This window comes from Meles meles, chromosome 4, assembly GCF_922984935.1.
Source record: "Meles meles chromosome 4, mMelMel3.1 paternal haplotype, whole genome shotgun sequence".
NCBI classification, from domain to species: domain Eukaryota; kingdom Metazoa; phylum Chordata; class Mammalia; order Carnivora; family Mustelidae; genus Meles; species Meles meles.
This window is the reverse complement of record NC_060069.1, coordinates 115,941,959-115,955,644: the sequence shown is the minus strand read 5'-3', so window position 1 is coordinate 115,955,644 and position 13,686 is coordinate 115,941,959. Positions and strand designations below refer to the sequence as shown.

The 13,686-nt window shown below is 35.6% G+C and overlaps 1 protein-coding gene across 1 annotated transcript in view; it reads right to left on the bottom strand.

Moving 5' to 3' along the window:
- Positions 1-13,686, bottom strand: part of DCBLD2 (discoidin, CUB and LCCL domain containing 2) — a 96,277-nt gene that overhangs the window by 65,444 nt on the left and 17,147 nt on the right. The window contains exon 2 of the mRNA XM_046003482.1: positions 7,977-8,204. Coding sequence (XP_045859438.1) covers positions 7,977-8,204 — 228 coding nt within the window. The remainder of the gene's footprint in view (positions 1-7,976; positions 8,205-13,686) is intronic.

The following is a 13,686-nucleotide window of genomic DNA, read 5'->3' as shown; positions in this document are numbered from 1 at the left end:
AGGAGACCCTGGGTGGCTCAATCATTTAGGTGTCTGACTCTTGATTTCAGCTCAGGTCTTGATCTCAAGGTTGTGAGTTCATGCCCTGCACTGGACACCATGCTGGGCATGGAGCCTATTTAAAAAAAAGTGGGGAGGGGGGCGCGGTTGGGTGGCTCAATTGGTTAAGCATCTGACTCTTGATTTCAGCTCAGGTCATGATCTCAGGATCATGGGATGGATCCCTGTGTCAGGCTCTGCACTCAGCAGGGAGTCTGCCTGGGATTCTCTCTCCTTCTGCACTTCACGTTAGCTCTTCTGCTCTCACTCTCTAAAATAAATACATAAATCTTTATTTATAATATAACTTATACATACTATATTATATAACATATATAAGTTGTAGAGAGTATATATTACACATTATATATATAGTATAAAACAAAAAATTATATATATATATATATATATATATATATAAAATAAAACAAAAAATGAGAATGATAACAATTCAGTTTATGGAAACTCCCTTTCTCTAAAAAGCAATAATAAAGCAGAAGGAAACTGCAACACTCCAGACTTAATTAAATGTCCTCAAGCAATTGGGGATATGATAAAACCCCAAAACAGAAATTCAAAAGCTAAAAATAGAAATGGACAATATCCAGAAAGAACTAAGAGTTGATCTCACAAAATGTAAAAAAAAAAAAAAGACAATTATATAAAAAATGAAGACCATATTACAAGGTGCACAAGGAATAATGGATTCTAATGAAACATGATAATGAATGTTGAAAAAAAGAAAAATGAACCAAATAGAATAAAAAGGAAATAAAAAACTAAAAGCACTGGTGAGAATGTGGTTGAAATGGCAAGGAAGATCCAAGTTTCTCACACTTAAAAATGTATCTAAAAAAGATGCACAAGAGAATGGAACAGAAATAATATTAAAAGTATCATCTCGGGCACCTGGGTGGCTCAGTGGGTTAAGCCTCTGCCTTCGGCTCAGGTCATGATCCCAGGGTCCTGGGATCGAGTCCTGCATCGGGCTCTCTGCTCGGCAGGGGGCCTGCTTCCTCTTCTCTCTGTCTCTCTGCCTACTTGTGATCTCTCTCTGTCAAATAAATAAATAAAATCTTAAAAAAAAACTAGCCATCAGGGAGATTCAAATTAAAACCACATTGAGATACCACCTTACACCAGTGAGAATGGCCAAAATTAGCAAGAGAGGAAACAACGTGTGTTGGAGAGGATGTGGGGAAAGGGGAACCCTCTTACACTGTTGGTGGGAATGCAAGTTGGTGCAGCTGCTTTGGAGAACAGTGTGGAGATTCCTCAAGAAATTAAAGATAGAGCTTTCCCTATGACCCTGCAATTGCACTACTGGGTATTTTACCAAAGATACAGATGTAGTGAAAAGAAGGGCCATCTGTACCCCAATGTTTATTGCAGCAATGGCCACGGTCGCCAAACTGTAGAAAGAACCAAGATGCCCTTCAACGGACGAATGGATAAGGAAGATATGGTCCAGATACACTATGGAGTATTACGCTTCCATCAGAAAGGATGAACACCCAACTTTTGTAGCAACATGGACAGGACTGGAAAAGATTATGCTGAGTGAAATAAGTCAAGCAGAGAGAGTCAAGTATCATATGGTTTCACTTATTTGTGGAGCATAACAAATGACATGGAGGATATTGGGAGATGGAGAGGAGAAGGAAGTTGAGGGAAATTGGAAGGGGAGGTGAACCATGAGAGACTATGGACTCTGAAAAAGAACCTGAGGGTTTTGAAGGGGCGGGGGGTGGGAGGTTGGGGAACCAGGTGGTGGGTGATAGGGAGGGCACGTATTGCATGGAGCACTGGGTGTTGTGCAAAAACAATAAATACTGTTACGCTGAAAACAAACAAAAAAAACACCAAATACATATAGTTGTAACTTAAAACACGACAGAGTTGAGACAAAACATTTCAGTTTTATAAATAAGTACAAATGGGCTTAACTCAGCTATTTAAAATAAAAAAGATTTTCAACTGGGTTCACAGAGTTAAGACCCAAAAATGTGCTACATACAAAAAAAACACCAAAACAAAATGATCTGCAAAGGCAGGTATACCAAACAAATGAAAACAGTAAGAGATATGGAGGAAGATGAAAAGAGACGAAAAGAGAATTCAAACTCAAAGTATTAGACATGACAAGAGAAGAACTTTTTAATACTGGAAGTCACAATTTAAAATAAATATATTACAATTAAGAACACCTTTATAAAAGCAAAAAAAAAAAACAACAAGGGGAAAAAAAGAAAAATACCTATAAGAGATGAAGTAGTTAAAAATAAGGATATAGAAAATCTAAACAATAAATAAGACAGATCTGAATGAGTATCAAACTTTACATCTTGCTATTAGAGAACACACCTTCTCAAACATACATGGGACATTCATAATAAATCTTATATATTAGGTTATACAGAAAATATTAGCAAGCTCCATAAAGTAGAGATATTACAACTACATTTAGAGATATTTATGACCACAATTCAGTAAAAGTAAAAATTATTAACAGTAGCAAAGAAAGCTATTCCACCTCCAAATCTATTTATGTACTATATACCCAATAAAAAACATGTACCAAGTAAAAGGGAAATACAAAACAAAATTACAGACTTCAAAAAAAATACCAATATAATAAATCAATCCGTGGTATATGAATCTTAAAGATATGATCAAAGTAAACCCCACAGCATTAGTCACAGTTATCAGTAACAATGATAGAACAAATATAAGTGAATTAAGATTTTTTTGCTAAAAGCTAAGAAACAAAATAACAAAATAAGCCCAAAGCAAGCATAATGAAGAAAATGAAACAAGAGAACTAGAAACAGAAATTAATAGGTTAGAGAAAAAAGAATAGATCTAAATATAATAAATCAAAATATATTTTTTGAAAAAAAAAATAGGCAAACCACTTGCTGACAATCAAGGGGAAAGAAGGGGAAAGCACAAATGAACAAAAGAAAAATGGTATGAAGGAAATAACCATAGGAAAAAACCACTGAAATAACCGTTAGGGAAAAAACCATACAACTCTATTTTGCAGACATCACTACAAATAAATTTGAAGATCCAGGTGAACTGGGTAATTTATCAAGCAAAGAGCTTACTAAAACTGAACTACTTAAAGATAAAATTTGAACAAGACCTTCTCCTTGGAAAAAATAAATAATAAGGACCTATCCTACCAAAAAAGCATCAGACCTGGGTGGTTTCACAGAGTGAAACCTTCAAATACCAGCCTGTTCAAAAACTCCTACATTTTTCAGCACAGGGAAATAAAGGAAAACTTCTGAATTCTTTGCACTTATATATGTGACATCAATACCTTATAATAAGGACAATAATTATACACATCTTATATGTTAGTGTATAAATTATATATTAATGTTTGCTTATCAATATTTATATAAAAATAAAATAGATTATTAGGAAACAGAATCCCATGCCACATTAAAAGAATGACAAAACAAAGGAATACTCATTCCAGGAATGCAAAGTTGGTTCAATATTAGGGAATCCATTAATATAATCCACCACACAAATAGACTTCAGAAGAAGATCATATAATCATCTCCACAGATGCTAAAGAAGCTTTCTGACACAATCCAATTCTTTCCTAACAAAAAACAGTCAAGAAAATGGAAATAAAGGAATACTTCCTGTTACATATCCCCCAAAATTAATTTGTTGAAACCCTTCCCACTCCAGGCCATGTGAACATATTTAGAGATAGGGCCTTTATGGAGGTAATTAAGGTTAAATGAGGTCATAAAGGTAAGGTCCTAATCTGACAGGATTAGTGTCCTTGTACAAACAGATCAGAGAAATCACTCCCCCCTCTTTCTCTGCCATGTGTGGACATAGAAAAAGTAGCTGTCTGTAAAGCCAGGAAGAGAATTTTCCAAAGGAATTGAATCTGACACAATGATTTCAGACTTCCAGACTCTAAAGCTGTAAGAAAATAAATATGTTGTTTTAAGCTATCCAGTATATGATATGGCAGCCTGAGTAATATTTCCATTAAAATCAGGAACAAGAACCATCTCCACTACAAATTAACATAAAAATGACTGATAACATTAGCCAATGTAATTTGATAAATCATTCATAGACACAAGAATTGGAAAAGAAGTAAAACTATCTCTATTTGCAGATGTGATTGTGTACCTAGAAATTCCTAGAAAGTGAATGATAAAACTGAAATTAAAAAAAAAAAAAGTAAAGTAGGATATAAAATCATCATATAGAAATCAATAGTCTTTGGGGTGCCTGGGTGGCTCAGTGGGTTAAGCCTCTGTCTTCATCTCACATCATGATCTCAGGGTCCTGGGATGGAGACCTGCATTGGGCTCTCTGCTCAGCCAGGAGTCTGTTTCCCCTGCGCACCCCCCCCACCCCGCCTTTCTACCTACTTCTGATCTCTCTGTCAAATAAATAAATAAAATCTTAAAAAAAAAAAAAAGGGAGGAAATCAATAGTCTTCATATAATTAGTAACCAGTAAGAGGATACAATGGCAAAACAAAGCCAAAACATTTCCACTTACAACAGCAACAGAGAAGATATTTAGGAATAACTTTAACAAAAAAAAAAGTGTAAAATCTACATGAGAAAGTTCAAAACACTTGAAAACAACAAAATTAGATTTGAACAAATAGAAAAAAAGCAGCTCTTGTTCTTGAACAGGATGACTCAACATACCAAAGACTCAACATACCAACTTATGAACAATCACAATTAAAAAATTAACAAACATTTTTATGAAGTTGGACAGGTTGATAACTAAACTTCATATGGATCAACAAACGGTGAGAATAGCCAAGAAAACACTAAAACGAACAACCTTAAAGAGACACATTAAAACACATTATAAAGCCCCTATCATTTAAATTGTGATGTTTTGGTTATGTAAATATTGACCAGTGGAACACAACAGAAAACCCAGAAATCAAGTATGTACAGAACTTCAGTGTATGATAAAGTCAGTATTTTAAATCACTGAGGCAAAGGCAGACCTTTAAATGCACAGTGTTAGGACAAGTGACTAGTCATCTGGAAAAGATACAATTAGATCTACATTTTGTATCATATAAAAGAATATCCCCAAATGGACCAAGAATCTAAAAAAAAAAGAAACCACATACATGTACTAGAAGAAAATATGGGTAAATTTACATTTAACTGGATATAACAAGAGGCTTTCCAATTAGGATTCAGAATCCAGAAGCAAAAGAGTAATAAATTTGCTATACTGGAAAAAACCTTCAAGGCAACAAAACTGTACAAACAAGTTCCATAGGGGCTCCCAGGTGGCTCTGTCAGTTGAGTGTCTGCCTTTGGCTCAGGGCATGATTCCGGAGTTGCAGGGTTTGGGATCAAGCCCCACACTGAGCTCCCTGCTCAGTGGGGAGTCTGCTTCTCCCTCTGCCCCTCACCCTGCTCGTGCTCCCTCTCTTCTATCTCAAATAAATAAAATTTTAAAATAAGATAGTAACAGAATTCCTAGTACCAGAGGGGGGGAAAAAAAAGACCAAAAAAGCCTGATAGAAAAATGAGCAAATGACACAAAAAGTTATTTTAAAAAAATGAACCTTTGACATACAAAAAAATATGTTCAGCATCACCCATAGTAAGAGAAATGCAAATCACAAGTCATACTGAGTCATACTGAGATACCATTTCCCACCTATCAACTGGCAAAACTTAACAAAGCATGATGATGCACATGCTGGCAAGGCTGTGGGGAAACAGGCATTTTTATGCATTGCTAAATGGAAATCCAAGCTAGCACAACCCTTGTAGAGGGGACTCCAGTAATGTCTAACAAAGCTATATATGCATTTATTAATCGAACCAATATCTGCATTTCAGGAATTTATTCTAAAGATACACCTCCAAGAAGACAAAAATACACTTGCATCAAATTATTTGTTGCAGCACTGTTTGTAACTGCATGATACTGGAAGCATCTGTACACAGAAGTGTGGTTAAACTAACTGCAGTACCTCCACAACAGAGTTCTCTGCCGCTGTAAAAAGAATTAAGGGCTACGTCTATGCACTGTTGTTGTAATGATTTCCTTGTTAGGTGGGGGGGAAGCAAAGTAAAAAAGAATATCAATAGCATATTAGATTCGAACTTCGGAACATCTCTAACAAATCGGATCTTAAAAAAATAATTATAGGGGTGCTTGAGTGGCTCAGTCAGTTAATCGTCTGCCTTTGGCTCAGGTCATGATCTCAGGATCCTGGGATTGAGCCCTGCTTCAGGCTCCTTGCTGAGCAAGGAGCCTGCTTCTCGCTCTCCCTCTGCCTGCCTCTCTACCTACTTGCCATCTCTCTCTGTCAAATAAATAAATAAAATCTTCAAAAAAAATAATTATAACATTAACACACCAAGAACAATCATTCCTGCTACCACTGAATGCCCGATTCCTCTTAAAATTCTCTGGATTATCTTAACATGTCTTCCTGCAGCTTGAATCAAGACCAAACAAGGTCCACACATTATTTTTGGAAGATATAGCTCTTAAAGTACAATTCCCTCTACTTCTCCCCTTTCTCTTTTTAAAACGCTATTTACAGAGTCTTTATGGTTGATAAAATGTGTTTCTCTAGCTCCCTTATTTCCTGTAAACTGCTAAGGACTTGATGGGACTGTGGCTTGCCTTTTTTCATTGCTGTTACGAGACTGCTTAGGTGGTACTCTTTACTCCCTACTGCATCATGTGTTTACTACAGTTGCCCTCTGTCAGTGTTACAGTGGTTTCTAGATCCTTAGGCAATCTGAGTCCCTAAAAGCTTATCTGAGACCATATGTTTAAAGCAATATACACATGGTAATCAAGCTACCAGGTTAAGAGTTGACTGAGAGACAACAGAGGTTCTCAATCAGCATCAGAGAAGCTGGCCAGGAATTTGGCCTCTCATAGGTAAGAGGCCAAAAAGTAGAGAAGAGATGAAGAATTTGACTTGATATGGAGAAGAGGCCGGCAGACAATGAACACCATGCTTACAGAAAAGACACTGGGTTCCCATTATAGTTCTAAAGGATATTTTATACACGTGTACCAATGTTTCCAAATTAACTCACAGAGTATTCAAGATTTATTATATGATGTTAGTTCACTGAGTCTTAGACACTTTTCCATCTTTAAGCCTGAGAGACTGACTAAGCCAGATTCTCAACATGACTACAAAGTAGATTCTCCTGGGAAACCTTTAAAATCCAAATCTGGAAGCGTGGTTCCCACCTAATCAATTCTGTTTCAACTGCTCTAGGATGGGGATATAGTATCAGTTAATGTAGAGTATTATTTAAAATCTTTCCAGGTGACTCTAATATGCAGCCATAATTGAGAACCACTGATCTTAGCTAAGAATAACAGCAGCAGCAGCTAGTGCTAGTAAGCACATTATTACGTGTTACTGACTGTTCTAAGAAATTCACATGTTGCTGGTTCATTCCCTATCTTACGAGTGAAAAAGACAGGTCTGGTAACTTGTCCAAAACCACACAGAAGCTAACAGCAGAGCGAGGATTTGATACCAGGCACTCTGGATCCAAAACCTATGCTCTTAATCACCATGATATTCTGTCTCCTGTGCATGAATTATACTTATATTGTGTAACTGCAAGTAAAATGATTAGAAAAAAACAAAAAAAATGAGATACTTAATGTCCTCCTTAGAAACAGGGGAGTGGCAACCTGTCGCAAAAGTACCAACAAGTTTATTTGGAGAGTAAATAAACAGATAAGAATCTTCTCTTCCCAAAAGATTCAAATTTGAGATTTCCACACATAATCCACATAAATAGTTTCCTATATATCATTCTATATAGTCTAGCTATTTAATGTAAGTATCAAAAATTGCTTTAGTTTTAAAACTCAGGACAGTGATGTATTACATGTACATTTACAAGAAAATTTCCTACCTATTTCAGTTCTGCTAACTCCAATGCCATTAAAAATTCTCAAGTAATTAAAGTGACAAGAGTCAGAATCTTCAATGTCAAAGTCACCAAATTTGATGCGCACTCTCTCCCCCATCTTTACACGGATCTCCCATTCGCAAACAGTGCTGTTGGGATAGGTCTGTGGGTAGTTTATGGACGTGAGGGTTCCACTTTCAGGGCCTAGTACAGTATGTCCACATCCATCACCTTTAAAAAAAAATGAAAAGAATAAATTATAATTACATCTTTAACATTAGAAATAATCAGGATATTTTTGGTGAAAATTTTAAAATATGTATGACAGCTGTTTTATCCCACCAATACTTTCCTTACACACGATAAAAGGGATGGCAGAGTTCTTAGTGTATCTACTCACAGGAACCAAAGGCAGCCAGATAAGGTCAAAATAATCAATGATTACCTTATGAGTTCAAAGAGCTTTCTAATTTCAATAAACAGAAGTAAACATAGCTTAGCAACAAATTTATATACATAATAAATCTAATCTTTAAAAGAATATCAAGTCATAGTAATTGTTCAAAGTCATCCATTCATCATAAACCCTTCTAACATCTGTGAGAAGTAGAAGAATATCTAAAAACACTTTACACGAAATGCAGATTACTGACCATATTATAGTATTTCAAGGCATTCAGTCTTGAAGGCATTAAGCTATTTTTAACAAAATTTAGTTTTATATTCTATTGAAATTTGACTTTTTAGTAGTCCCTCTCCAAATCCCTCACTTTTCCCCTACAGAATGAACAGTTTAATGACTTAGTAAAGATTAGGAAAAATAACTTTCATATCTTGGTAGCAACATTATCTGTTCCAGAATTCCTTCACTGTAGGAACTCAGGGAACTTAATATAGTATTATTTGCATCCTCCTTTTATCATAAAATTTGGTGTTTGAGCACCTAGAAGAGGCATGGAATGTTGAGAAGTTTCAGCTGCTGCTCCAACTGTACCATGTAGCATTCCTTAACAATGCGATTCAAATGAACCTCTTTCTAAAAGGAAGATGAAGACATTGTACTAAAATGGTAGTATTTTTTTCCTTCAAAATAGCCATTTATAATCACCTTTGGAATAGTTCAGTACTTAGCACAAAAAAGCTCTATCAAAAAGTGACAGTGCTGAGTTTTAAAGTCAATATGGATACACGCAGCTATAAAGGGATTTTTCTACTATATTATTATTATTATTATTATTATTATTAAGAATAATGCAGTGCTGATACCATTTACTAGAACAGATGAATGAAAGCTTTAAAAGCCTGCAAATAAGAAGTTACTATACTATTTAGCAAGTAGTTGCAAAACAGTTATTAACTAGAGGTATAAGGAACTGAATATGAACCAATAAAAAAGTAATTTCAAACCAGTCTCAAAACTCACTTCAATAAAGGAAAAACTATTTACCTACATTATGATGACAACACTTCATATCCTCTCCTGGTCAAGAAATTTCATTCTCAAATCCCTACTAGTATTGTTGGCCCACTTTTAAAGGTCAATACTAGTAATCTGGTTTCCTAAACAAACATCTATAAGGTTCAGCTTTTGAGCAACACTGAACTTTAGCTCTCTCCACACCCACTTTCATACTATACACAAAAACTAGGCACAGCCGCTCAATAATATATAAAGGCACCATGAAATAAACATGTGAATTTTTGTGATACACCCACTGATCTTCTAAAAATATAGAACTTAAATGTTATATGGCTCAGAAGAAAAAAAATTCAAATCTTCCCCAAAACTATGATGAAAATACCTTGAATACGTCTACTGAATATCATCTAAATTAGAAAAACAGGGATATAAAAACCCTCACTATGAAAATAAACTGTAATATAAATAACTTTTGAATATTAAAATTTTTCCTTAGAGAAAAAAACTATCCCCTAAGACAAAGTTTCTAACATTATGAAACTAGTCTGAAACGTTCTCTCACTATTGAAAAGATGAAACTGCTTTCTAGAGTGTTTAAATCTTTGAAAAGTAGCCACTGAACAAATAACTCAATATATAAATGTATTTTCTTTAGTTAATAGAAACTAAAGCAGCTTTTTAAGTGGCTGGAAGTGCAATAGATTTTAGGAAGCCAAAAATTTCCTATTAACAGCCGAATTCATGACTTCGTAATGGCAGACCGTCCCATCTAATGTATTCCCCACAGACTATTTAACTTAAGGTTGCCATTTTAAAATGATTTTTACAAAAAGAGTACAAGCAGTGTTAGGAGTAATTTTTAGATGTCTTTATGCTCGTATTTATGTTTCATGGTCATTAAACACACAGTGTTTCTTGCCCTTTCCTCCATAAAATATAATTTCTACAAGTTAACAAAATAAACACTAACTGCTGAAAAACAGGACTTTTGCATGCATGCTGATGAAGAAAACAATTAAAATGGAGCTGTCTTTTTTCAGTATCTTGTGAGGGGGAGGGCATGAACAGTCCACAAGTAATGTGCCAAGAATGTTCTAAAATATGTGATGGAGCTCAGAGCTTCCTCCCCTAGCAAAAAAGATGATATGCACCAGAAACCAAAGTTAAAAGAAGTCTCAATTCTACTACAACAATGAACATCTTTGAATGTTTCATACTTCCAAGACTATTCAAGAAGTTTAACCTGACAGGACAAATAGATTAGCTGGCCTGGATAAACACCTACCCCTACGGAGAATATGTTTAAAATATCCCAGTTTGAAAGGGGAGTCTGGGCTTATACATTATCACTAGGCCAGCAGTTTTCAAATGTTTTTCTCAGCTACTCCAAAGTAAGAAATACATTTTACACTGTGATCCTATACACTCCTGCATGTATGATCCCAATCCACTAAAGGGTCTCCCCACCAGCCCTCTGGAAAACACTATACTAGGCATCCTAAGGTTGTAATGTTGAATTCTCTAAGAAGACCTTGTGCTCACTTTTACCCTTAAGTTAGAAAATGTGCTTCCAGTTTTTCAATTCTTAAAAGCAAATCCTATTCTGTACCAATACTTAAAATGACAAAGTATTTAAAAGTAAAAGTAAAATCTGGAAAAAAGTCTTTATCAGTTAATCACCTAATACACTTAGACAGTGATGCTCAAATAGGGGAGATGTGGAAGCTCCCACAGGAGCAATTTTACCTCCTACTTGGCAACGTCTGGAGATATTTTGGGTTGACTCTCACAACTGAGGGGGTGAGCTGGCACCTGGTGGGTGGAAGCCAGGAATGCTGCTAAACATCCTACACTGTGCACAGGACAGCCCCCCAGAATAAAGAATGGCGGATGTTAAACGTCAACAGAACCGAAGTTGAGAAGGCTGACCTAGAGCAAAGTCCAGGACATCTCAGACAGAAGATCTGCGAGAGTTCTTAGCCGAGCTTCCTTTGGCCCGAAGGATGATGCTATTCTGTCCACTGCAGGTACAACCCCAGGAATACTTTCCTCCTACGGTCAGCAGTTATACTAAAGAGTTTGAGTCCCACGTCCCAATTTTTAAAACAAGTAAATGGAAGTTAAAGAAAAAATGTCCTTTTTATTAGTCTACAGCCCTTGAGTAATATTTTTTCTGGGTCAACACCCCTTAAAAGTAGGGTTTGAAAAAGGGTGCTAAAAGGGTCAGGAGCAAGTCTCCAAATTTTCTGCGTAGTTTTGTATGCTGGAAAAAATAATGACTGGTGACCAGGGAACACCACCTACTGTTATTCATTTTCACATGGCAGAACTTACAAAGACAGCATAACTACGATGGGAAAAATAACTTTCAAAATGGTTATCCGAGTACCAATCCAGGTGCCCTCACCAGTAACTCCAAGATCAAGACCAGTAATTCCAAATCTTTCTCCTTTTCCACCTCCATCAATACCACCATCACTGTCAGCTTCTCCTCCTCCTCCCCCTCTAGATGGTCTCCACCACAGTATAACTGACCATAAAGGACAGAAGTCTGTTAATGCAGTTTTTGAATTTCAGTTTTATTTCAGGGGAGAAGAAACAGTGGAATTTGATCTTACTGCTCCTTTGTTTGGCCGTTGATTATCTAGGGGATTACTCATAGAACATGTGTTCACTTCCTCTGAAGAGGCTAAGGTCAGATGTGTTAAGCCAGATATAAATTCTGGTATCTTTCCAGGAAAAAAATATATATATTTTTTTAAACTACTTATCCCTAGAGAAAACAGAACATTAAACATTTAAATAACAATGAATTAATACAACAAAGAACATATTCTTATTTTAAGCTGCTCTAAACTTCACATCAAGTGTTTGCTGTTTTTTTAATAAATACATGCACGGGACACTGATTACCCATGACACTGCAGCCACCCCCATATTTTAGTCACATTACTAATGCATAATATAAATTATCTTAATGATTGTCTTGTATTAATATAAATACTCCATGACTTCTAAAAATACTTTAACAGTACCAAACACAAATGCAGAAACGTGCATAAATATGCCACAAATGTAGAGTAATGTAACTTTTATTACAATCATTATAAACTAAGAACAGTTTGTATTTTTCCAATGAGCTTTCAAGGACTTTTTTTTAATCATCGTCAACAGGTGAGTCTGACTGTACTTCCTCTAAGTAAGTGTCATTTCTGTCACATCTTATAATGTATCTGTGAGATCTTATAATAACTGAAAAAAAAAAGGCATTTAGAACAGACAAGTACTCAAAGGATTAACTTGCAAGAATTAATTAATATATCCTATTTCATCTGGCTACAATGAAGATTTTTAATGCAGTATTTAGCACTGTGAATTTTTGGACTGAGGTACTATTATCAGTCCTATAAATTTTTTTAAAGTTGCACCACTACAAATCTCAAATAATTCAAAGTACTACTTTAATTTTGCCTCCATAAGATAGATATGCTCTGAAAGCCTAAAGAAGGTCACTGTGGCAATTTTTAGAAAAAGAAATAGTTCCCAGCTTCATTCTTTTTTAAGCTCAAACTATTCTCTGCATGTGTGGTAATTTACAAAATTGAATTACATGAAGGAATGTGAGATATATGAATCCTCTTTAACCCCCACCAAACACAGACCCTACTTAGAACATAGTGGTTAAGCAAGTGAGCTCTGGAGCCACAGAATGAATGAATTTAAAAGCCCTATATTCACTGTGACCTTCAGGAAGTTATTTATCTCTGCTAAACCCCAGCTTTGTAAAATGGGGATACTAACAACTCAAACACATAGGATAAAAATTAAATGAGATATTGTATGAAAACACGTAGTACTGAGTGCCTAACCTGTAATACCATGCTCAATAAACTCTCTATGTCTGAGGATACTACTACAGTCCTAAAAGACCAGAAAGGCTTTTGCCCATCATATGTAGATTCAGGGCATCTGGCCACAACCTAAAGTAACCGAACAATGGTCCAGTGGAAATTTACGTTAGCTTTAAGGTTTCAAGTGCACTGTCTTGTGAAAAGTACAAATCTATGAGAAAGTAATTCTCACTCATCTTCTCCCTGATGACCTCTACTTTCAGTAACTCTCTCAGAAGCACAACCTGGAGTTTATTTTTTGCCATTGTTAGAAACACTTCTATCCACCTGTGAAAACTCAAAAACTTTAAAGTCTCAATCTGCTGGTCAGTCTCCTGACCTTTCAAGGGTCTTATACCCACATACTTTCTGTGAATTTGATTTCTTTCTTTTCTCCCCATCT